Source organism: Ciconia boyciana, chromosome 4 (genome assembly GCF_034638445.1).
Source record: "Ciconia boyciana chromosome 4, ASM3463844v1, whole genome shotgun sequence".
NCBI lineage: Eukaryota > Metazoa > Chordata > Aves > Ciconiiformes > Ciconiidae > Ciconia > Ciconia boyciana.
In genome coordinates this window covers 76,174,481-76,201,322 of record NC_132937.1, presented here as the reverse complement: position 1 = coordinate 76,201,322, position 26,842 = coordinate 76,174,481, and the positions used below count along the sequence as shown (strand labels likewise).

Below are 26,842 nucleotides of genomic sequence, written 5' to 3'. Positions count from 1 at the left end.
ATGTGGCACATGGATTTCTGCGTGCATGTGCGGGAGTGTGCACATACCATCTATGAAGCCAGAAGAAGTCAGCTTTTTACGATGAGTACGAGCATAATCCTGTAGGTTAGGTGCACTTGAAGAACCCCCGAGCACTGAGGTGCTAAACAGGCCCGCACAGTGAGACCCTGATGGGAGTTAGAGAAAATACATACAACAACCAGGTGTTCGTCCATTCACATTGGGGATGCATGCAGCATGCAAGCACACGGCTCTTACCACACAAAAGGCAGCTTTTGGCAGTGCCTTGGACAGGTTCACAATATGCTTGTAATGTCAGAGTGGTACTTGTAGGCTGAAACTATCATAACTTATTGTGCTTCTACTCATGACACAGCACCCTCTGCTATATGTGCAAAGAGAGGACTGGCTTTAACAAAGTGAGTTCTTGTCCTGTTTTCACTTTTGGTAAAGAAAAGTTACCAGTTAGCATCAATGTAAACAACCAAAACAACAAAACAAAACCAAGATGATGATGATATGAAAGTTGTGTGTTTTAAAACCTGCAGTTCTGAAACAAATAAAAAACTGGAAAAATACTGCTCACTGCTTTCATCCAAATCAACCTTTGAGATGACAAGCTGCAATGAAGTACTCATGCATTTCTGCAGACTTAATATGGAAATATTTCCTTTCTAACCCGAAGAAAATGTTAACCAAATTGGAAATACTCTATTTGTATTTCAGCTACCATCATTGACAATGTTACAAACTGAAAATACCTAGAAGTTCCACCAAGTTTAGCTTGACTTCCTCTCCTGAGAAGACTTTCTTACATCTCCATGCAAGTGAGAGTACTTTTGTTACAACTCATACATTCCTGCCACTAGGATGAGAGTTTTAACAAATCACTGAAAGCCACAGACAGAAATATAAAAATAACTTTTATAATCATCAACCATAAGTGAAATTTACATATAACAATGAACAAAATGGAAAAAAGTTGCAATTTTTTTCCTTTACTTGTTACTACTAGTTGAAAGGAGAAGTGGTTTTTCACTCAGAACTTATCTTTTACATTTTAGATAAGTAGCAGCAGATTTTTTTTGAAAACCATCTATCCAGTGATACGTCCTTTCATTACTTTTAATGAGCCAGTGAGGGGAAACATTACTAGCACATGTGACCAATCACAGCCAAAATAAATAGGTGCCTGGTCTGTGGCAAAAGCCTTTCACATCAAATGTCATACCAGAGAAATACATCAACTTCCACAAGCCATATTGTGTCACACATTGGCAAAAGAAAAGTTGTTTAACTAGCAAGCACACAATAAAAAACATGACTTCAATAAACAAGAGCACCTCATGTATGCATTTTACTAAGGGAAAAATAGGGAGAAAACTATCACAGAAAGATCAGACATACAAAAAATACAGATCTTTACAAAGAAAGGAAAAGCTACTTCTAAGTTTATGCATATACCTTATGCATTTTCTACACTTCATTTTTCCCATGAAAAGACACACTTACAGAAAAAAATGCAATATTGATTTACAGGAGTGCAAGATTTCATATTTTTGCATATCAGTCATATGTATGCCTGTTTCAAAGAAGCAACAGAAAAGCACCACTTGAATTAAAAGAAATTGAAACAACTCATTGAATTATAGCATGGTTCATTTTAATGCTGAAAGGAAGAAATTGGTTTTAGGAGAGAACATGTGTGCAAAACCCCTGATATTATCAAGAAACTTGAGGTTTGTCCTCCATCCCCCTCCCCTCAGTAAAACACCTTCAATTCCATCAATTGCCTACAGTAGGAAATGCTAATTTTCAAGAAAAATGTTTTAATAGTTTCCAGTGCAGGCCATTTCAATCCAAAAGATTCTTGCAAAACCCCAAAACTCAGTCATGAACTACGTTAATCTTAAACATCTATTTTATGTTAAAAATAATCCTGTGTACCTGTTGTGAGCAGTACAGAGGCAGTAGTGTGAACAGTCTCAAACAATTTGCTCTTTTCAGTTATAATTTATTTAAAAACTTTTGCTGCAGAAAAATTGTCCAGTTCATAGGCAGACACTCAGCATATATTATTGATAACAAGTACTATTGGGTCCTGTTAACATAAAAGCTATTCAAAGAATATACAACTGTACAGAACAACAGGAAGATGAAAAGCTGCTAACATCAAACAAAATTTCAATTGTAAGCACATACCTAGACCACTCTGCTTTTGTTCCAGAATAGTTCTCGGTGTTCGTAAGTTACTATTGCTTTCTGATAGGACCTGGATATAAAAAAACAGAAAAATAAGGCAAAGTAGAACAGCAGCATAAAATGTCCATTTAACTTGATACAGCAGCCTGTTTCAGACAGACAAGTGTTAATAAGCTGTATGATAAGTGTTAGTAAAAATATGTAACGGAAACATGAAAGATCATGCAATATCCCCTTCTGAAGGGAGTCCATTTCACATATGAGTTCCTTGCAATGAAGTGGTGCAAAGCAAGCATTCAGAATGAGAAAAGACACAGACCAAGACAGATACGAGAACAGACATTTGAGACATTTTATTTCATTTTACCAAATGCACTCTCCTAAACTGCGCCTGTATTGAAAAAAGGAGGGGAGGAAAGGAAAGACAGACAAGCTATTGAGGACACCATACAATCACTGATCCATGCACGGGCTCAATCACTGTAATCTTCAGATGCTCACAGCCTTTACTGATACAAACTTTTCCTATGTAAATAGTTTTAGAATTTTGCACAATAAAAAGAAATTATGGAAATTTTCAAAGAAAAAGGATATGGTTAACAGAACACCATCCATTGTCATACATGTAAACAATATCTCAACATACTAAACAATCTTTAGATCTTCACTGGTACTTCAAAAAAATTTACTTTTTTTTTTTCCTGCTTTTCCCCCCCAATATTTAGAAAAATCTTCAAAGTATTGTACAAGTCAATGGATGATGTACTGTGTTGGGAGTTTCAGATACCTCTGGATACAGAAGGCAAGAATTATTAGTGCTAGAGTTTGTTCCCTGCAATAGTTAATATCAGGCCACTGAAAATATGATATATGCAAAACAAGTTTTGAATAGCTAGAAGAAGTACCAAATAAATTATTTTAAGTGGTATTGGTTGCAATTATAAAAAAAAAGTTTTTCAATTTACCTACCACCAAATTAAGCAATGCTGGTTTTAAAGTCTTAAAGGACAACTAAACCAAAGCAGAAATCTGTTTCATTAGGCAGTAGACTAAGTCTTTTTTATGGTGGTAACATTTGCAATTCCTATAAAGAAACCAAATTTTTAGGAAAATGTGTAACACATTCAGTGGAAAAACATGCACTTGCTCTTTTTCCCCCAAACATTCTCGAGAAGTAATTTTAAGAAGTGGAAGAATTTGCTTCAAATGTAATCCATAACAAGGGATTAGATGTCCTTAAAGACAGTTGGTTGCTGCTTGGAATGCATAATAATGTTTAATGAAGTAAAGTTTAAAAACCTGTTGCCATGAGCCAAAAATACTGGATGTGAAAGCCAATGATTTAGGGGAGACAGGGGAAGAAGTGATTTGTTCCCCTGATCTGCGTCTTCGACGCCCAGTACCCACACCACTGGTGTAATGCAGCCAGGTACCAATACACTCTGGGCTAGACACACTCAGGGGGCTCTCTTCCTGGAAGTGAGAAAGGGGGCAAAAAACAGCAAAGCATGCAAAGTTAGATTCAACAGAGCCAAATGAACAGAAAAGAAAAATCCCAATCTGCTTGAACCCTTTTATTTACTCTTTTTAAAACTATTAAACAGCAAATAGGGAAGAGTAATACTACAATATTAGGAAGTTATCAGTTCCACTTAGAGCTTTTAATCCAATTCTGTCTTTTAATACAACACTTTAATAAAATTTCTAGTAGACTAGTTATTACATATGAGAGAAATGTAATTTTTATCAATAATTGATTCATAATTTTAAGAATTTCCCACGTTGGAAACAGAACATCTGTTATCCTTGATATACTGTTTAATAGTTTTCCCCCTCTAAGTACATTAAACTTTCCTATTTATTACTTAATAGTTTTCATTTCTAGTCTATAACCTTATCTAAAAGATTCTCATTTTTAGAATCGCCTTTGAGACTTTACAGCTGACTCACTGGTAGTAGCACCAACCTGACTGGTAGTAGTTTTCCAACCTTAAAAAAGCCCTAAAAATTATCTGATGCTGGATGCCTACTAAGACTTCAAGGGGGGACAGTGTCAGGCTAAGAGTCCCCCATGCCTTACATCATTATGTATCATTAGCAAGCAACATTTTTAGCAATACAGAATTTGATTTCCAATGCCGATGAGCCTTACTTTCTTGTTTTACCCTTGTTTGTTAGAACTCTGCTTTTTTTTTATTTTCATGACTCAATCACAGTTGCAATCCTTCTGTAAATATTGCTGACTATACCCCAGATTAAAGCTTCCATATAATCTCACACCTGCCAATGTCCTTTCAAATTAATGGATGTAGGTGAAGAGAGAATTGCCTTATGGGGGGTGGGGGGGAGGTTCAAGGCAGTTGCAGTTTAAGTTGCAATGACTTTTTTGAAACACTTGAAAATACCATTTGATTTAAATATTCCAAATACTGGTTTTGCAGATTTCAGTAGGCCAGATGAAACTTCCAATTTTACTTTTTCAAAAAGAGTTTCATAGTCTATGTTTCCTTTAAATCGGCCATTTTCTTCCAGCAAATAAACCAAGCACTGAATGCTGAAACACATTCCATCTGAACATATATTATCTGCACTCAAAGTTTAGCAATTTATGTTACTGATACCTTTGGAAAGTAACTTCTACATAATTTATGAAAATGATAATGGTTAAAAGCTTAAAGTAATAGACTATGAAGTTGTGTGTATGTGAACTCATAACTAGGAGGGGAGTTTGCATGATCATAGTGAAAACAGCTTTTAAAAATACAGAATATTGATGTTGTGAGCATTTGTTTATGATAAAACTTGGAAATAGAAAATGTAAGACATTCACATTTATTATCTCTGTTAATTTATGGAAGTCATGTGAAGTTATACAGAAATCCTTATAGAAGGGAACCATGCATCTTTTTCTCTCCACACTACCAAGAACCAAGTTACTTGCAAATGTGTAATACTTCCATTGCATACAAACAGCCCATTTCCAACACAAACATGAAAGGAAAAGCTTTGGTGTGAATCTTCATTTCTGATGGTTTTAAGCAACTGAAAATGAGGCAATAAGAAGCTGTTAGTCTGCTTCTAGCATTAATATCACAGAAGTGCCACCATGTGAAGCTTTGCCACTCAACCATACAAATGGTATCAGCGATACTGCCGTCCATACCCCCACCTCTGTGACATTAAAGCCATATCTGTGAAGCACACATGGCCTTCGAGACAGGAGGCTAGACTGTTCAGGATGTTATCTAAAGAATTCATGAAACACAAACCCCATCCACTTAAAAAAAAAGCTTCCAGTTTATTCTCTTACCTTCAAATGCTTGACAAGTGGAGTCACTTTCACCCCACGTGAAAGCAAATACAGAAGACGACATGTCTCTCACCTCCTCTACCTCCCCTACCACCCCCAATTCCTCCATTCCCTCTCAGCATGATCACCCTGAAGGTTTGCTTAATTCCCAATAGCAGCTGTCTTGTAAGGATGAATACAAAAGCAATGTATGTTAGTTTGAAGATGTAGATTTAGACTGAAAAAGTCTTCGTTTTCAAATATCGTCTTTCTAAAATGGCTTAAAAACAAAAAGGGAAATAAGTCTTATCTCAAAATAATAATTAATTAAAAAAAAAAAAACTCCTTCAGACAAATTACTGCCATGGAGGATTTCCCATAGAATAAGAGCAACCCTTTTGTGAGACATAACATCATACTGGTTCTGTGTCATCAAAAACAGAACTACATTTGGTTTTGTTTTGTTAAAATTAAGAAAAAGTTAAGTTCTGTGAAAGACATTACCTGGAACATAAACACTTACTTCAACAGAACCAATCTTCCTGGATCTTGGAAGGGGTGACTTCCTGTGTATATGAATTGGGTCTGATACCATTGGCTTGAACATCACTACTGACCGATCTGTTTCATCTCTTTTAGAAGCATGTGCCTCCTCATCACTATCATTTCTATGAGAGGTTTTCTTCGAGCCTTCATTCTACAAACAATACATAATTAATTTTCAATTTAGCTGCACACCTTGCAACATGTAGACAGAAGTGGCTGTTAAATAAATCTGCATAAACATCAAGCAAGCCTATTATAAAAATATGAGATGTAAATCACATATTATTGAACAAATTGCTCTAGACTTTAATAATCTATGTGTATTTGCTCCTAACCAGCAACTACATATGATAGTGTGGTCCTAATTAACCATACCATTCAGCCAACAAATCTTACTCCAATTTTCTGTTGACATAGTACTAAAATCCTGGCCCCACAAGTCAATAGAAGAATTCCAGCCAAGCTTTGCTTTCATTCATTTCTCAAAAAGCAGGTGGTAACTCCACAGACCTGCCCATACATCTTGGAAAATATCAATCCTTCCTCAACAATCTGTATTCACAAACATGCCGAACTACCTTACTTTCTTAAAATATTTATTTCAGTTGCCAGAACATAATTGATGTGACATTGATGTTGATACCACTTTTCTTACGAGTATTTCGTAGTTCTAGCAAAAATTCTGGCAAAGCCATAGAAGGTCCAAATTATCTGTGTCCATTACTTCAGTGTCCATTCAAAATGGTATAATACATTGCAACTGCCTATATTTTACTATATTTTTCTACCAAAATAAAAAAATCACATTTGCATTTTTTACCTAACAATTTCACAGTGTTTATTTTAGGTATGTCCGCATCCAGAAAAACTAACTTTTATTTAAAGAAAGGCATAATTATTACCTCTCTGGAGGCAGGTCTGTATCCATATCCAGCTGGTAAATTTTTGTCTTCCTCACAACCTTTGGCTCCTGGACTAAAGTGCAGCTCTACATGAAAACGTTCTTCCGAAGAAAGTTCCTGAAGAAAAATTATTAAATAGGTTTACACTTTAATACATAGCTTAGCACTACTCATTTCTGAAGATATTTATCCATTTTAAATACCTTGTTTGGATCCTCATAAAGCATGATAACAATCTGTGTCATGTAATTGAGTTCATTGACAACATTTAAATAATCCATAGCTCGTTTCCATTGTTCATCTTTTGATTCCTTATGAAGGGGGAAAAAAAATATCAACAAATAAAACCCAGCTATTTTCTTTAAAAAGACTGATGATTTCCCTTTTTCCCCATTTACATGGATTGTACATTCACAGCAGAAGTATGAAGCTTTTCACAGCTAAGGAAAAAACAGAGATACAACCAGAAAAAAAAAAGTGACTTAAAATTACTCATCAAATGAATGAAAAGTGGAGATCAGAACTTTTCATATTTTATTTAAGTATATCTTTCATGTTCTTTTGCCAATGATAAAATATGTCTTGTAGACAGAGGCACTGTTTTAAACTCTCCTGATGGGAACTGTTAATTTTGCAATAAACTCATTTCAACTAGTATATTGTGGAAAATGTTTCTAGATACTGCTCTACCAGTCAAACAGAGTACATGAAGGCTTCTAGGATATAGAGGAAAAATAACCATCACATCCCAAACTATTTAAAATGAATATTCACCTTTTTTCATGCTCTAGAAAAAATACATTTAGTAATCCACCTTAAAGGAAACTTAAAAGTTTATCAGCCTAAAACTAGGAGTCTATCTGCTGCAGCATATGTCACAGAGGTCTAAAGTTAAAAATGCTTTTGCCATCAGCGAGTTTATTCATCCATTACAAGAAGCAAGTATGTCAATACAACCATTTCAAAAGTTGCATCAGGGGAGGTTTAGATTGGATGTTAGGAAAAATTTCTTTACTGAAGGGGTACTCAAGCATTGGAGCAGGCTGCCCAGAGAGCTGGTGGAGTCACCATCCCTGAAGGAGTTAAAAAAGCATGCAGATGTGGCACTTCAGGACATGGTTTAGTAGGCATGGAGGTGTTGGGTTGACAGTTGGACTGGATGATCTTAGAGGTCTTTTCCAACCTTAATGATTCTATGATTCTATGTTAATCAAGCTCCATCTTAGAAGCAGCCATGTAGGCTTTGTGGTACTGCATTTATCCTCTCCAAGAGCTCAGTTAGGTCATTTTTGCATCTGGAGACCTTGTCCTTCATTTCAAAGCCAATCAGATGGAGAATAACACACCACCTTCAAGGTATTCTACAACAGTATAGGAAAGTAAGACAATACACTGAACAGGAGAAACTTTGCACTACATGAACATTCTTGAAGTAAGGCAGGGAGGTCTTGACAATATGCCAATGGTCAAAAATAATAAGCCAGTCCAAAAGTGAATTCAAGAGAACCCTGAATGGTAACTTGAAGGAAAAAGAGTTGGAAGACTTTAGGTGACAACATAAGACAAAAAAATGAATTATCTGCCCTTTTCAAATCTCTTTGAGACCATAACATACAGAGCTGAACACACCAATGGAACTCAGCATTACTTTGCGGGGCATACTGATTTCCACCAATGTGCACACCAGCAATTTGAAATATGTCTCTGCATATATAATAGGAAATCAAATGTTTGAAAAAGTGTGATAAATTTCAAAGCCACTTAAGAAAATTAAGCTTTCAATGGATACAATTATAGTAAGATTGAGCCCGTTTGGTTCCTCTCAAAATATCAGAGCTTTAACAGAAAAAGTGTTCAACTTACATCACATAAGGCACCATAACGAAGGGTGGATAACAGGGAGTGGACATGACTCTCGCTGGTGAAATACAGCCGTGTGCGAACATGGCGTTCGGGGGACATAACACCCCTGGAGTAACTTGAAAGAAAGGAAATCTTATTAGACCATAATGAGATGTGTCCCTATTTTAGAAATAGTTGTCAACAAATAAATAAATCATACTTTTTAAATTACTATGAGCTAGTAATACATTTCAAATAGGAAAGCTATGAAATATCTCCATTAAGTCTTCTGGAAATTAACGTAACCATGTAAAAAAGACTTACAGAGGGTGAAGCTTATTTACAGTATCATCATCTTGAGTTCTCTGAAGGTCGGAACGGATTTTTCGAACTAGAGGAGTGCAGTAACCTTTGGCAATCTCTAGTTTCTCAGCCTTAGAAATACCATATTCCTGTGTAAGAAGAAACTGAATTTTAAAATTCAGTGTTAAAGATTTAAATGCCTTCTAATTCAAAGCTTGTATATTAAAGCCAGTTAATCATCTATTAGTTTGCTCTGGCTGCAAACTTTTGTTTAAAATTTTTATTACATTTGATTACTGACATCCCTTCAAGTAGCAAGGGGTTTGCCTTTTTGCTGTTTGATTTGACACAGAGAAACAGTTTTTCATTCGCTAGTTAAACCACAGAAGTGCATTCACCTTCTGGTACGATGAAGCTCTTTTTCTTAGGCAAAACATCTAGGGAATTATTCCTCCTCCCTGCTCCCCTGCCGCTGCACCCGCCCCCCCCAAATCAGACACCTATGGTGCATTTCATCCCACCTGATTTCAAGTAACTTTTTTTTTTTTTTAAACACTCTATAAAGAGACATAGGCACATTACCTATTTAATATGTCTATGCTAGTCTGGGGTAAACCACCCCACAGAAGATCTCCTATTCACCTCAAATAATACTGAAAATGGTAGTTAAATACAACTGGAAAATATTATATCTATTACAGTATCTACAATATTTTAAAATCTCCTCTTCCAGAAGCTTCATGCTCTGTGCTGCAAATGATATGAAAGTGTTCTCATCATTATGATGGATCTTCTGATTACCCTAGAAAGCACCATAAGCACTTTTCCTTTGCATTACGTAGGCTTATCAAATTTTCTTTGTTTTTCTTCCTTCAGTATGTGTCCTCATTTTTACCTACTCTTCTCTAACACTCTATTCAAAATTTAAGCTTAACAGGCCCACATAACACAACACATACTTAGTATCATTGCTCTTTCTGTCCTCCTTCCCTGTCAGGGAGTTTGAGAGATGCCAAGAGGAAGAATTTCCCTCACTTGCTGCATACAGTACGGATAATAACTCTTACAACAGTGCTCTGTGACTGCAGGGACACTTGGGGAAAGATTTAGTCTGTTCTGTCGTGTCACCACAAAACAATTTCATGTCCTGCAGCCTACAACATTTTAGAGCTAACCTGAGTTTAACAGCCTATAGTATATGGAAGTTTAACTTGTCTGCTTCTGGCCTGAAATTCTATGAAACGTAATGTGTACATTTTTAATCAGGGAGTGTTAGCATTTTGAAGCAGCAGAAAGGTCTTTTTAAATTTAAGTTGCTTAAGACAAGTGAAATTAGATAGGTTAGGATTAACACTGTCATTTGCAAAGAGCATGAAACTGAAATTTCTGAAAGAAGGAAGAATGAAATTAAATGCAATTTCAGAAAACACATTTGTTCACAGTGTCTCCACTTAAATCTACAAAGAATGACTGCGATGAACCACTTTATTTTAATACACTGCAGTAAAGGAAGCAGACATGTTCACAGCTTAAATTGCTGGAAAAATTCACTTAGAACACATCTGAATGAATTATGAATCAAATTTTTCTTACAAAAAATAATCAGCTTGCTACCGGTAAATAAGGCTTTTATTATTGCAAAATACAGGAACCTTCAACAGAAAAGACAGAGCAGATGTTTTCACAAAATTTGAAAAAGCATTTATTCTACAATTTATTCTATTTAATAACTGAAAATGCTTACCTGAGGGATCACAATGTCAGCTAAAGCCTTTGAAAGCCTGTATAATTCCATTGTGTTTTCTAATTTTAAGGAGCCATTGTGCTGCACGTCATATTTTATACAGTCATAAATATCAGGAATTTTGCTAATATCATATCTTCCATTTTTTGTTTTAAAGTCTTTCTCCAGCTTGGCCCACCTGCGCAGCATCAGTTCTAGTGTTTCACTGTGGTACAGCTGAATATCTGGATACACACATATCTCATATAAGTAATCAAGACCATCCAAGTAACAAAAGGGAAATTTTAATTACATGGTAGTAACAGTTGAATACAGAGGGATAAAAGGGATCAAATAAGTTAATGGAGTTACTTCTAAGGAGAGGGAACAGATGTGCATATGGTTAATTTTACTGCTGAAAGCATCACACCTACATAGCTACATCAATATAGTAGAAAGCTTCGCTGCAGAATTGCACCACTGGCCCTTTAGGCAAAGCTACAGCACCAAGAATAAAGTGTCCTACAGCACAGATCATATATTAAAAAAAGGCAGCAAAAAAAGCTGTAAGAAAATTGTAGGAGGGAGGAAGAGGAGCAGGACAACATCTCTATTTTAGAACAGAGAACACATTCCATTTGCCTTTCTCTCTTGTACATGTCAACAGCAAGAGCCAAGAGGCTGTTAGAAAGGATGGATTGCCCCCATCCCGGGACAGGAGATTAGACCAAATAGACACTGATACTATATACAGGTGACACTTGTACTGCTCAAGCTCAGAACAGAAGCTGTTTGCATACTATACACTGCAGAGAACACTGATTGCAAATATTCCAGTATTTATCTAGTACCAAAAAAGCACTGTGGCTGCTTCCAGCTCTAGTTTTCCTGTGTCATTGGTTCACCACCATTAATATTGAGCACTATTCTATGCAATACTACTACACTTCATACAGCAAGCAACAGATCTTTAGCAAAGATACTTAAATATAAAAATGTACTTATGTAACTTAGCTTTAGTACCATCTGCTTTTCCTATTATTCTTGTCGACTGCTGAGTTTCAAATAATTATGACAAGAATTTCTGCAAACATTTGAGCACACTACAAAAAGCTCTTACCTGCAATATGACGTGCTCCTCCTGCTTTTTACTCTAAAATTATGCATATAGAATCAGACTGTGAAAATCCCTAACCCATTGTTGATTAAAGTTCTGCTAAAAGTGAGTTTAATGAAGAAAAGTTATGTTACAATTCTCTCTCAGATGTAAACAAGAGAAACTAAATACAACTACAAACATGTTTAAGTACCTGCAGACTTTGGATCTTCCATTCTTTGCCTGATCTGAGAAGTCAAGCTCTGGATCAAGGAATAGACCTTGTCACATGTCTTTACAGGATTTTTAATAACCTGCATTGATTTTATCAATGAGATGCTTCCGGACGGAGTAAGCTGCAATTTGACATAAACACAAAATTATCTAAACAAACTGACTGGATTTGAAAGAACTGGGGAGATAAGATGGAACATATGAAAGATTCCAAGAATTGGAGAAAAAGCAGTCAAGCAGGTTGCTATTAATTTTTGAAACCGTTTCTCAATTATCTACTCCCTTTGAGGCATTAAGAAAATAAAATATATTGAAAGGTTACTAGATTTACTAGAGATTCAAAGATGACAAGAAATTCACAGGGCAACTAATTCTATACAGTAAGCATGAGCAGTTTCAGGAGTTCCTAAAACTCTTTTTTTGTTCCAAGACAGGAAAATTGGAAAGACATTTCAGACTTTGGACGTACTCAGCAACTTCCCATAACTTCCTTTCAAGGAAGCTCCTTTCAAAAGCTTACAAAAAATTCTGTAAGAAATGTTATCGTTAGGCTACATGCCTCACAAAATACTTTTTGTTCTATAAAGTACTCTCCTTAGCATAACTGAAATGAAGAACCAGACTTGCAATAGTAACTGATACCTAAAAAAAAGTTTATCTCTTCCTGTTTTAGGTTTTTATTTCTATAGGACTGCAGCACACAAACACAAAGAAACCCTTTAAATGCATGTATATCAAGAATATACAAAATGTCCTTCAGAGCTGACTTAATTATAGAAATTGTAGAATCTACAAATTACCACTGAGTGTCACTAAAACAATACAGTCAATATCCATGTTAAGTGAGGCTTAGCCTCAGTTTTTCAGAAAAGTCTGCATAATCCAAAGTAAACAAATAATTATATTAAACAATAATTTATATAAATAACTCACACACATATTTGCACTTTTCCCAGTTTCCTCAAATGCATAGGATAATTTGGATACGGAAAGCTTCTGCCCTCTACCTAACAGTAAGCAGTTCATACCTCCCTATTATGACCAAGTACATCAATACGAAAGGTGCTCTGGCACAGAAAAAAAACCCATATCGTTTTCCCAAATCGCAAGTACGTTAGAAAGAAAAACAAAACCAAAAACAAACCAAAAGAGTTATTAAAATTTTACAATCCCAGAGCTTATTTACTTTCAGTGACTGTATTAAAAGAGTGTGCTCTATTAGTTCCAGTGACCTTTCAAATCCCATTATATTTATATAGCAAAAAGAAGGGGGAATATAAATAAATCCTTGAGACCTTGTACCCTTTCACTTTTTCCAGGTACTGCTGAATTCAATGCTTGCAGTGGTTTGGATGATACTTTTAATCTATATGTTTAAACAGATCCACGTAGAGTATACATACAGGGTAATAAAATTATTTTTCAATAATTTGCTCTCAATACCTTTTAGAAAATAGCAGTTTAAGCTTAAACCTTATTTGAGGAATTGTATTTAGCTGTTATACCAGACAGAGTAAGGGCAATTGAAAGAGAATGAAGTTTCTTAACAATAATAAACATTACTTATGTTTAAAACCCAGGAACCATCATGTGTGTTCTGTACTAAGTCAGCATAAACTACATTAATATGCACTAATTTAGCATGTTAATGAGACATTTCCTTTCACTGATTAGAAAGTATTCTACTGGTTTTCAGCTTCTTAATATTCTTAGAGTTAAAAAAAAAAAAAAAGGTCTTGTAGCAGATTAAATATTGAAACAACTGCAGCAGGCAAGCAATATATTTTGCAATACCACACACTGTCAAAGTAAAGATTACAGAAAGTGTAAACAATATAGTTTCATTTCTTGAATATTTGAAATATTTTTAATGGAACAGTGCAAAACATTACAAATGATGTCCCTGTCTACTCCTATTTCAAAGTTTGTAGCTATTCTGATTACTCAAATTGCGGAACAGCTCAAAATATCTAATATTGCAATTGGTACAGCTTCCTTTGTAGTTCAAATTATTTGCAAGCACACAAATAATTTTTCAAAATAGATACATAAAATCACTGCTCATTACTTTTACACAAGACTTTGTGTGGCTATTTATTTCATTTCATAGGAAACTAATCATATGCTAACCTTATCGTAGTCGTCAGCAGTAAATTCTCTGTCTCTCTGGAGAATTTCATGGAGTCTTGCTTTAACACGATGCTGACAGCTGCTTAAAGAATCACTGTCGCTGTCCAACAGACCATTCATATTAGCACTTTTTACCATCTGGACAAGAATAGGGGTCAGCTCACCCTCTAAGGCCAGTAGTCCCTGAAGCAAATAATACAATTAATCAGGAAAACAGATAAAGATGAGAATATAAGAGTATCTTAAAAAAACCCACCCAAAACACTAATTTAAATTCCAAGATTGTATCACTTGCCTATGGGTTAGATAAACAGGGACTTGGCAGACAATGCACATGTTTTCATAGAAACAGCCCCCAGAACACTGCCTTGGTGTGCAGAATTGCTACAGTTGGTGCAACAGTGATGGTGACATTTCATAGAGCATGCTCCCCAGCACCAGCTGAAGTGACCCTAGCATCTCAGTGGTGCCAGCATTGCTCCTGGGAGGCCACAGCTGTTCAGGTCTTGGGTTGCAAGGAGTGCATGGTGCCTTCTCCCTGAGGCTGGGAGCAATAGCAGCCTGACTTGTGGGGGACATGCTCTGCTCAAGGCATTAAGTCACCAGATAGTAGCTATGGGAAGAGTTAACAAACTGAATAGCATCTGGAAGGACAAATGGGAGATAGGCAGGGTCTTTGCTACAGAGGCAAAAGCCCAAACACTGTGTGGCACAGAAGGACAGTCAAAGGCTACAGTTGAACAAGGGGTCAGTGGAGACTTCCAAAATGGAGAAGGCTGGAAACTTTTGTGACTTTTCTGGCAACAGAAGGGCTCTGGGATAAGGAAGAAAATGGGGTGGTATCTCCTCAAGCCTGCTGACCAAGGAGAAAGCAGGACAGATGGCTGAAATAGTTCTGCACCAACACATGCAGCATGGAAACAAACAGGAGAAATAAGAAGCCTGAACACTTGCAGAGCTTTAAGTTTATTCCGATTAGAGAGATATGGTGGAATAGTTCACATGAATCTTGCTACAGCTACATACAGGGCCTTTTGGAAGCCAGGAAGGCAAGAAGGCAGAGTTGGGCTCTATATAAAGGAGTAACTTGAACACCGGGACCTTTGCTTTCAAACCAGTGACAAGCAAGTCGTATTTGTAAGGATCAGAGGATGACAGGGCAACATCATGGTGGGCCGCTGCTACAGACCACATGATTTAAAAGGGGAAATAGATGAAGCCTTCTTAACACAACTGGAGAAAGCCTCCTGACTGCAGGCCCTGTTTTCCATGGTGGCCCTTAGCCCTGGGTACCTCATGTGAGGGCAATATTGCAGGGGACAAGCAATCCAGATTTCTGGAAAACACCCAGGACCATTCTTTGACACAAGTTCCTGATGAACTATTGAGCAGAGGCACTCCCCTGGACCTGTTACTCGGAAGTGTCAAAAATGTGGAGGTCAACAGCAGCCTTGGTAATTGAAACCTGATTATGACAGATCCTTGGAGAAGTGAACAAGACAAATAACTGCATTAGAGCCCTGGACTTGAAACGAGCAGACTTTAGCTTGTTCACAGAATCCTATGGAGGAGTGTCCTGAAGGACAAAGGTGCCCAGGACAGCTGGATGATCTCCAAAGACAACCTCCTCAAAACACAAGAGCAGTCCACTCTGGTATGTGGAAAGTCAAGCAGAAGGTCAACACGGACGAAAAAGGAACACATAGAAGGTGGAAGCAGGAATGTGCTACTTGGGAGGAACAGAGACACGACCTGAAAATGAAGGGTGGAATTAAAAACCTCAAGAGGCTGTGGAATCTACATTCCTGGAGATACTAAGAATTTGACTGGATATGATTCTGAGCAACCTCATCCAAATTGGCTCTGTACTGTGTGGAGTTGGAGTAGATGACCTACAGAGATCCTTTGAAACCTAAACCTCTCTCTCTCTCTGTATTATTACTGAAACTCATTCACCTAAGAGTAACACTTGCACTGTCTGTGTCTTCTCATGCAATTAGAAGATCTATATCACTGAAATGAGGAAATAAGTGAATAAATTATTAACAAGCGGAAGTATTATGTATGCAAAGAGCTACTTGGGAGGAGGAGCAAAAGAGAAATTTGCCTAGCATAAAGAGGGGTAAAAGAATAATTTGTCAAGCATTACAGATGTAGAAACTTCTGAATTCTGTGTTTTATATTAATAGTTCCTATAAATTCATGTTTGTACTGAAAAAAAAAATGTTCATGCTTTTCAAACGTCACCACAACATTTTTATAAATTCACATCACAAAATACATGTAAAAAAAAATATTTCTATAAAGTGCCAAGATGTAGTACTGCTACCATGTCTTATTTATTAGGTATTCATTTCGACAGGCCCAAAGTAAAAAGTCTCCTGTAACAACTTCAAGAAATTACTACTATTAATTCCAAAAAAAGCATGAATGTATAGTCTGTACAATTTCTCATTACAATATATGCAAAGTAGTTTATTGATTACACATTTCTAATAGCTTCAAACCCTCTAATTTCCTCTATAAAATTACAAATCAATGAATGAAAGATGGTTTCAATTAAAAGCATTGCCTTTAGAACTCCAAATCTTCTGGTCCAAATCACTGAAGTGACTGCAAATTGCAATTTTTGCTCATGTAAATGAATACATTATCTCAAATCAGTTCTACCGTCTGTGCTTTAACCAACACACACACACAATCTGTCACAGAAATCTGACAAAATTTGAGGAGAGTAGGCCCTAAACAAATAAGCAAGGTGCAAATTAAAAATGTTGCCAATTGCATCCTGGGCTGCATCAAAAGAAGTGTGGCCAGCAGGCTAAGGGAGGTGATTCTCCCCCTCTGTTCTGCTCTCTTGAGACCCTACCTGCAGTACTGTGTTCAGCTCTGGGGCCCCCAGCATAAGACAGACATGGACCTGCTCAACAGGGTCCAGAGGAGGGCCACAAAGATGATCAGGGGGCTAGAGCACCTCTCCTATGAGGACAGGCTGAGAGATTTGGGGTTTTTTAGCCTAGAGAAAAGAAGGCTCTGGGGAGACCTTATAACAGCCTTTCACTACTTAAAGGGCACCTACAGGGAAGATGGGGTGGGACTCTTTATCAGGGAGTGTAGTGATAGGACAAAGGCTAACGGTTTTAAACTGAAAGAGGGTAGATTTACATTAGATATTAGGAAGAAATTCTTTACTATGTGGTGGGTGGTGAGACACTGGAACAGGTTGGCCGGAGAAGTTGTGGATGCTCCCTCCCTGGAAGTGTTCAAGGTCAGGCTGGATGAGGCTTTGAGCAATGTGATCTAGTGGAAAGTGTCCCTGCCCATGGCAGAGGGCATTGAAACCAGATGATCTTTAAGGTCCCTTCCAACCCAAACCATTCTACGATTCTATGATTTTGGAGGTTATTACTGAGAGGACTAAGGTATATTGCTAGGGTTGTATAATTAAAATCTGTCTGCATCTGCTCAAAGAACTTCAAGTGCTTGGCACATTAATTGGATACTTTTTCACTCTGAACTAAATACTCTTTGAAACCACGTTTCTTTTAAAACACAGACTCATTATACACTCTGGATTCTAATAAACCACAAATCTCCCCCAGTCTTCAAAAGAAAAAACAAACTTGAGAACATCAGAATTTTTAAAATTGCAAAAACAATTTCACATTGTACCTTTGCAAAAGCTGCTGCAGTCATCTGAACTCGTCCCTCATCAGAAGCGTAGATTTTGAGATCATGTCGGTAAGTGCTATGTAATCTAAGTAAACCACATCCAGGAAATCCAGCATAATCTCCTACCAAACAAACACTTTGCTCAAACTCTTATTTTGCACTTGATTATCTTCAAAAGGGATTTATGCCATTCCACACTTTTTAAAAAATTATTATTTTTTTTTTTTTACCTTGTCCACCTGGATACATACACCTGAAAGCCCTTCCAAGCTCCTCTGCTTGAACCCTGCCTGCAGGGGTCAATTCTCCTCCCCATTTTAGAACCAGAAGCAGGGATGGCTCATTTCTTCTATTATCTAATTGCACACAGAGAGCGGAGTTTAGTAGTGAAGCATATTATAATTTTTTTTTTTTTTTTTGCATATGCAATAATATTTGGACTATGCAGGGTTTCAGTAAAGGATCTCTTCAACATTATGAATATTTAATAGCATTCTAACATTAAGATAATATTGAACTGGAGAACTAAATGGACATTTAAAAAGAGAAACCTGAAGTAGTTAAATTACAGAGAAAACATAAGTGAAAAATATTTAGCATGAAATCTGAAGCAAAAAGTAAATTGAGACAGAAAAATTAAAACAAATTGGGTGCTACATACCCTACAGTTATTTCAGTCAACAACCATGGGTCAAGGACCAGAAAATCTTATAAAAGTTTTAAAGACAGCAGTAAATGCTGAGTGGGATTTTTCCATCCCGGCCTCAAAACACTGTTTTTGATGAATCACTGAAGCTTCTTTTCACCCTACTTTTCTGTTACAAAAAAGCAGTGTTAGAATACAAATTTACTACACAGTTTTAGGTGTACAATTCAGCACATTAAGAGACTCTGAATATCTGCCAACAATAGAAACATTCATTCCAAACAACACATTCCTTCTTCTTAACATCAAGACATGCTATACCACTAGTCTGTGACTATTTAAACACACATGATATTAGGTGATTAGGTGCAAAAGTAATACAATACCTTCCTCTTCACTGGAAGTCTTTGGGCAACCATGAGGAAGATATGTTAACTGAACTTTGCGATTTATGCCTGAAAAATGGCCATACCTGAAGTAGGAACAGGGGAAAGTAAGAGGGGAAGAGGGAGAGAAACATTTTAAATATTTTCCTCCAAACCTGTATGCAGGTTATAATAAATCAATGCTGGCCATTAATTTGTGCATTTGACCATTTATTGAAGCAGGGCTTACAACAAACCTAACTCAACAAGCACAGAATGACTACAGAAATATCAACTATTCTATAATAAAACATTTAAAAATACTGTCTACTACTTTTTTTCACAACACATAAAACATAAAACTAGGAAAAAAAAAAAAAAGGCATTTGCAGATTGCTCAAGTAATTCATCTATTCAGATCCACAACTACAGTGGCTATCAGTATCCAGAATCTGATCTGGCAGTGTAGATGGCCACTATCTTGTTAGCCAATTAAGTTCTCAAGCAGAATGCAGTATTTCAAACAATTGTCATAAATTTCAATAACTGTCTTTGCCCTGATTTTTTAAAACTAAGGTTATCTACTACCATTTAGAGTTCTGAGACCCCATATCTTTAACAAACCTTGAAGCCTTAGGTTGTTCTTCTTTTCTTTTTTTTTTTAAATTATTAAATATTTCAGGCTTAATATACAAAGCCTTATTTATTTGAAATCCTCCAAGATTGCTGTAAGTAGACAGTGCACATGGTCAAAGTTCTTATTGGTTCCATCAGACTTCATTATGTCACATAATGCAAGAAGCAGACCCTGCACTCAAATACTTTAAAATATGCAAGAAGATAAAATTTGAGATCAAAGAAAGTAACTTTTTCATGTAGAAAGTATACTGAGATACTAGATAAAGCACTAAGTTCAATTAAAAAGATAAGGAGAAAAAACAGAGCGATGGCCCAGTTCTCCTTCATAATGTGAAGCATGTCTAACATGTCTAAACATGACATCCTTTCTCTTGATAACCCTTGTGCTTGAATTAATATATCATTACTTACTTGATAACCATTGCAATGCAAGCAGTAACTGGTCAAACAGGTCAAAATAGCAGGTATAACTTTGTTGCTATGAAGCCTGAAAATTAGACACTTACATTTCTAACACAGTCTTTAGCTGTTCAAGTTTTGCTTTACTTTCTTCAATTTCAGAATCATTGTTTTGCCCAAGTTCTACAAGTAGTTGCCTTGCTATATCAAGCACTTCCTAAAGAAAAGAAACATAGGATTTACTTAAATAAATTATTTTCTACTTACAAAATACCACAGCAAGAAAATAAAGAAACTTGCCTGCAACTGTTTTGGTTTTTTCAGTTTTAGTTTTCCAGATTTATATCCATCACATTTTTCAAAGAGATCAAAAAACCTTTAAGAGAAAGAATATTGATTAAAAAACACAGTTAATAAGTTAAAATATTACTTGAACAAGTGGTTCTTAAACTTGAAGTGGTCTGAAATTAGAACCTTTACACTATTTGAAAAGCATGTTAAAACCGGCACTACAGAGGTCAAACCAACCTTTATTCAAATCCCATTTCCCAAGAAAGTCTTCAACACATTAGAGAAATAAGAGCACTAAAAATGTTCTCTTACTGACTTGCTAAGTGTTAAAAAAACAAAGGGGGAGGGAAGATATTCTATATATCAAATGACATAATATTTGAATATACACCTATGTCAATTCTTAATCTTCAAGAATGATCCTGAACAGAATTAGGGACCAAAAATACCAAATGAGCAGTCCTACACATTTACAGCATGTATCTCTGAATGCAAGAATCTAGTCCCAAAACAAATAGTTACTTTTTACTGCAATTGCACCTAATTCCAGGCCAATTATGTAAGCATTCATAAAGTGTCTAACATAAAGATGGTATCTACCAGAAATTCAGAGTCATCGAACTTTGACAAAAGTAGAAGATAAAAAGCTGGTGCAGTAAGATGACAGCTCACACAAGAACAGTTATGATAAAAAGAGAAAGGCAGAAGTCATGGTCAAATGGTGAACCAGAAATATTCTCTGCTGCATTATTCTGATTAAAGACATCTACAGAGACAAATGCATTTTCAGTAAGACCAAGCAGGAGTGTTCACAAGGCACAGCATGTGATGAAGGAAGTCTGCACAAGTAATTTGACAGTCCTGTTAGAAAGAGACGTGCATACTTGTTAATTAGCTGTAACATCAGTTAGATTTAAAAGAAAACTAAACAAAACGAAAAACAACTTGTACGATGCAATTCCTGCTCATTTCATTGCTTGCACATCCCAAAGAAGTGAGTTCTGCTCTAAAGCATCCAAGCTAATTTTTACGAAGATTCTACTTACTTCTGATGTTTTACTTCCATTTTCATTTTTTGTTTTGGTGTTCGGTCCCCATGGCGTATTACAGCTATAACACATCTAAGCTCCATCCTGAAATTTCAAGAGAGTTATATTTCACAATTCTATATATGCGGGTCTTTTATTTAATATTAAAACCACCAAAAATCAAGACAATTGACAAAGTCGTAGTTATCTGACATAACTACAAAAGTGATGGAAGGATATGCAAGAATATATGGTTAACTGAAAATTATGTTAAGATATAAAATATAAATATTTATTTTAAGACTTAGGTAACTACAGAATATCTATTTTAAGTAGTTTTTAAAACAACGATTTTGAGGTTCATTAAATGAGAGAGCATGTTTATTAGAAGTGCATATTAAGTCGGTGCTGGAACAATGATTAGCAGTGAAGGAAGCTATGCATAAAAGACGCTACACTTGAAAATCTGCTGTTCCTTATACTCAGCTTGACTAAGGGTCAGAAACTCTGATTGCTGGCATAGCAATTGTGATTCCTTCCTTGTTTTCATCAGACAAAACAAGCGTTCATAGGCCAAAGTGGGCACACCTTGTGAAGAGAAAAAAAATTCACAGAAAAGTTACATTAGGAGTTTGCACAATTCAGGTGTAGCTACTATTTTCTTACATTGTTCCAGAGGTGGTTGGCACAATAGGGATGTCTTCAGCTTCCAAAGGAATTGACCATGGTATCTGAAACTGGGGAGCAAGTTCTCTCATTATGATATTTCTAAAAAAGGGGTTAAAAAGAAAAAACAAAACAAAACAAAACACTAAGTTTAAAGAACAGCTTATACAACACATACAAACTCCAAACCAAATAGATAATAAATACATGCATTTTTATCAATGTGGTTTTAATGTCCTAGCAGTCATAAGTCTGTAGATGCATATTTTTCTTTTCATTGTATAATAAAAATCTACTTAAACAACAATTTAAAGCTACTACAACTGCTACAGAGACAACATTAGCCTAATGGCCCTGGATTTGTAAGAAATCTCAGTTTTTGAACTCCAGTTCCTAAAAGAGTTCCTCAGATATGATTTAGTCTTGTTCATTTAAATATTCAGACACCTGACTGCATTGCCTAACTGAAAGTCCCTGATAATCAGCAAGCCATTCTCATCAAAGAGTAACTGGTACCTTTAGTAGTAAATTCTCAAAAGTTTCTGTGATAGAACTGGAAAAATAGGTGAAGTCTCTGGTCATAACTACAAAATGGTAACACTACCTCCCCCTGCAGAAGGTTGTTAAATCTTGCTAATGTTCTCTTTCCCAAGTATTTCATCAAAATGTAGTGAACTTCAGATCAGTATCTACATAAGAAGCAGTAACACTGAGGAAAAAAATTGTGCATCTTAAAGTAGCATAAGCCAAAATTTCACTTCTAAAAAGCTTGGAAAAAATCTCTTTACTTAACACTGCAATGTATTACGTTAAGGAATAAAGGATAAGGAAAAAATGATGAGATAACTTTTTTCAGAGAATTCAACAGCTACAACAATTTGAATAAAAATAAATCAAAATGGGTCTGAGAATTGTAACTCTAACTCAAAAAGTGGCCTAAAACAACAGGACTACAGTTGTTATCTTGGATTTCAGCTTAGCTCTTCCTCCATTTAATAAGATCCTAGACCATTTGATAATGCAGAAAGCCATGCTGTATCTCATCAGTGCAATCTTACTGTAAAGCCAGTTTAACTGGCCAAAATGGGATCGGCCTACTTTGAAGGCAACATTTCTTTGGCATAGAGTTCACTACCCAATTCTGTATGATCCTTTGTTGTACCTTTTTTTGCTCCCACTAGCAGAGAGAAGATGGTATGACAGAAGACACGTTGATACTAGTTGACACCTTGATACTGGTTTGGATTTGCCAGTATGAAATCCACAAATATACAAGTATACACCAGCTTCAGATCAAGGACACTGTACATTAATTTGGGCACGTATTAAACAGCAGCAAGCATAACCATCCAATGGTGCTTCTCTACTTGAAAAAAAATCTCAACTACCTTTAAGAACTTAATCTGGCTTTCAAACTATTTATTCAGTTAGCTTTAAGTGTTCACAAAACACTCAGACTCAGATGTTTTGGATTATTTTAGGAATAAGGAATTTATTTAGGATTTATTTATTGATTTAGGACTCTTTAATATTTTATTTATTTTATTATTTAATTTAATGACTTATTATATGTGCTATTTCATTTTAAATATTTAATTTAGGAATAAGTAGTACGTAAACTATAGTCACATACAACAGAGGGAATAGGCAAAACTCCTGAAATAAATCAGTAAACTCTTACCCCAGTATCTTAGCACAATCATCATAGTATTTCATGGAGTTTTTCACAAAACTGAAGCCATTCACATCACAGACATAGGACTGTCCATTAGCACGCAGCAAATCAAAGCCACAAACTGTTTGCTGTTTTTAAGAATAAAAGTTCACATCATTGATCGCCTTCCTTAGGATTGCTTATTCTAAATAAACTTTATATCTTAACATGGTATTCATCTGAAAACATGACAAAAATACAACAGATTTTATACCTGGTACCTTTTGCCAGTTCCATGTTAGGTTCGCTCATGTCCTGCAAACATCTTCCTATTTTTAACTTTATATCCCCAATTTGATTTTATCCTTCCTACATATCCCTAGCAGTATCAGTATTGAAGGTCAAGGTCACATGTGCACAAACTTAACCTTCAAGATGGGCCTACAAATTCCCCATTCTGACAGTGGTTTCCCCCTACACATAGTTTTTAAGGGTGGCAGGCAAGAAATGACAAAATATCGATAAAAACATTTTTGTCCAAATTTAAATTTGACAGGAGAGTTTTGATATTGACATAACATTGACATTATTAGTACAGGATACTAGATGCTATTTTAACAGATTACTTTTTTAGATCTCAAAGCCCACTTTGCTAGGTGATAGAGGTTCACACCCTACAGTCTCCAGAATGCCATCATAGTTACACACAGGTAATGAGACAGACTGAAAGACAGCCTTGTAGTAAGATAGGTGAAAGGGGGGTGGGAGATAGAATGGAGTTTTGAACAAAGGAATCTTAAAACTATACAAAAATGGAAACTATCGAACACTTCAAATAAAGAAAACCTAGTCATGTCAGTACTAAATTAACATTTAATTAGGCTCACTGTAAACACTAGGTAACAAAACTTACAAAAATGTGACTACTGAAATTGTGTTTTGGTAACTTAGAAACCATTAACAAAATGTGTGAACATATTATGCATACAATAGATATACACTGTGGACTAGCAAAGCATGACAGCAACATGTGAATTCAGGAAAGTTATGCAACATAAGCATCCCATCCAGAACTTTTCAATGCATTAAAGGAAGAATTCTTCTAGATTAAAAAAAGATGTGGATGTGGCAGTTCAACTTTTCATGTTCCTAGGAGTTTTGCAGCAATTATCACTGCTGGCTCTGTGCACTAAAACACTACAGAAGTTTCATGTAATAAACAATTAATTAACACTAAATGTTTGATCAGATAGGAGAGTAATCTGCTTACTTTAAAGGCAAGGCATACTTTCCAAGCAATTAACTTCTCTCTTGCATTCAGGATGACTGGATACCTCACTTCCTTTCCTTCACTATCTCGTTCTACCTTGCCATCCAGAGCTGGAGACTTCCGGGCTTCAGCATGAGCATAGTCTGGACCTACTGTGTACACCTTTATTGAAAAACAGGAACTTTTGATTCAGTGTCATTAAATTACATTACATATCTGCATACATCTTGCTAAATTTATCTCAAATGTGATAATGACTTCAAAAGGTACTAGCTGCTTTCATCATTGATAAGGTCACTCTAAAGTACCTTCCTCAATGGCATTTTCTGTGCCTTCAGAGAACACACATCATTTACTGACAACCTAGGACAAAGAGGAGAAAACAGCTGGAGCACAGGTAAAGAAAAACAGTAATTATAAGACTCGATGAACAAAAATGAATTTCTTAACTATGGTGGTACAGAGGTAAAAAATAATGTTTTCCTCTCCAAAACATCTGCAGAACTTGGAGAGCAGATTAATTTGAGAACTATTTCAGTTTACTTGATTATGAAAATCTGGCTGCAGGACTAAGTGATTCTCTTCATTAAAAAATATTTTCATATTTTAGGCAGGACTAAACAAAGCAAAGATCTGCCCAGTTTTAGCATGACAAGGCAGGGTCTCGAGAGAATGATTGTGCTATCTACTCTGCAGGAGTTTTGATGCTCACAGAAAGAATTGGAGCATATGCTAGAAGTGACTTGTCAGCAGCTCTCAAAAATAGGCTACTGTCGCTTTCATTAAAAACAAAACTCTAAGCTGTGATAAAAAAGTATTCAACTAAACCAGATGATTGCAAATACTGCCAATTTAGTCAATTCAGGCAAGAGGGTGAGTTAGGTGAAGCTGCCTAATATAAAGCTGACAGTCGTCTTACTTGAAGAAGATCCATTACTTATTTGGGGTGTTGAAGTCCACAGCTGCTGCTTGATGACTACAGTACAAGTAGTCAAAATAGTCCCCACCCATCAAGTCATCTCTTCAGGTTGCAAGAAACTTTTATTTTTGGAAACAGTTTGTAAAGCTCTTACACGGATGTCTAAACTCAGATAAACCTATTGCAAAGTGTTGCACAGTATAACGATCTGAAGAGTATATATAACTCATGAAAACATAGCAACTTAAAGAACAGGGAATTTGTCTGAAAACATAAAACAAGCATTCCCCTCATGTATCACCAAGTGGAAGAAGTTGACTGCAACTGATAAAAGAGCTCTTTGGCCTAAGACTGGATTAAATCTCACACATTCTAAACCTCTACTTTTTGTCTAAATACAGTGATCTCTCATGCATATTGCAAAACATGAAATTGTGATGGGCTTAAAATAGCCAGAACTAACACAAAGGGAAAGAAAGCAATCTCCACACATGGCTGGCTTAACACCTATTCTGTTACTGCTCTATTTTAGCACTCTTTTATGATACCTAATCTTTATATCTGTTAAGAAAATAAATGAACAAAAGAGTGAAAACAATTACAGATAAGGTCAATGCATTATTTTCTGCAACTTCATATAATTTTAGTAAGTAACTTTTGTTTATTAATTAGAATACTAAGGCAGTTGGTAAAATCTATTTCAATTACAGATTTCTTTATAACCTTCAGACAAAATATCTATGCAGCATCTATCTGTTTACACAAGAAAGTATATGCTGTTCTGCCACTAATACAATACAAAAAAGACAGACAATGTGTTGGGTAATAAGCCTCCAGCACTTGATTCCAACAACATAAGCAAAGCTGCTCTACATTACAAGTACTGTGTTTAGCTAGAATAAGAATTACATTCTTTACTTATGAACTGTATCAAAACTTAATTAAAATTAATCTTTGACACAAAGATATACTTTCATCTTTAAAACTGACAAGCTCTTGGAGCACTTGATTGTTCTAAATATAAAT

The 26,842-nt window shown here is 35.9% G+C and overlaps 1 protein-coding gene across 9 annotated transcripts in view; it reads right to left on the bottom strand.

Moving 5' to 3' along the window:
- The window catches only part of PPIP5K2 (diphosphoinositol pentakisphosphate kinase 2), a 54,343-nt gene that overhangs the window by 9,546 nt on the left and 17,955 nt on the right, over positions 1 to 26,842 (bottom strand). For 3 of the 9 annotated variants that reach the window (XM_072860197.1, XM_072860196.1, XM_072860198.1), the window contains exons 8-27: positions 24,898 to 25,059; positions 23,655 to 23,776; positions 21,974 to 22,075; positions 21,326 to 21,412; positions 20,285 to 20,364; positions 20,096 to 20,201; positions 18,972 to 19,057; positions 18,170 to 18,295; positions 17,940 to 18,061; positions 14,268 to 14,450; positions 12,118 to 12,259; positions 10,829 to 11,052; positions 9,106 to 9,233; positions 8,803 to 8,917; positions 7,143 to 7,250; positions 6,940 to 7,056; positions 6,015 to 6,188; positions 3,502 to 3,675; positions 2,203 to 2,272; positions 48 to 167 (exon numbers count right to left, since the gene is read on the bottom strand). In XM_072860197.1, coding sequence (XP_072716298.1) covers positions 48 to 167; positions 2,203 to 2,272; positions 3,502 to 3,675; positions 6,015 to 6,188; positions 6,940 to 7,056; positions 7,143 to 7,250; positions 8,803 to 8,917; positions 9,106 to 9,233; positions 10,829 to 11,052; positions 12,118 to 12,259; positions 14,268 to 14,450; positions 17,940 to 18,061; positions 18,170 to 18,295; positions 18,972 to 19,057; positions 20,096 to 20,201; positions 20,285 to 20,364; positions 21,326 to 21,412; positions 21,974 to 22,075; positions 23,655 to 23,776; positions 24,898 to 25,059 — 2,548 coding nt within the window. The other 6 variants (XM_072860203.1, XM_072860199.1, XM_072860201.1 and 3 more) reach the window with 6 other exon arrangements.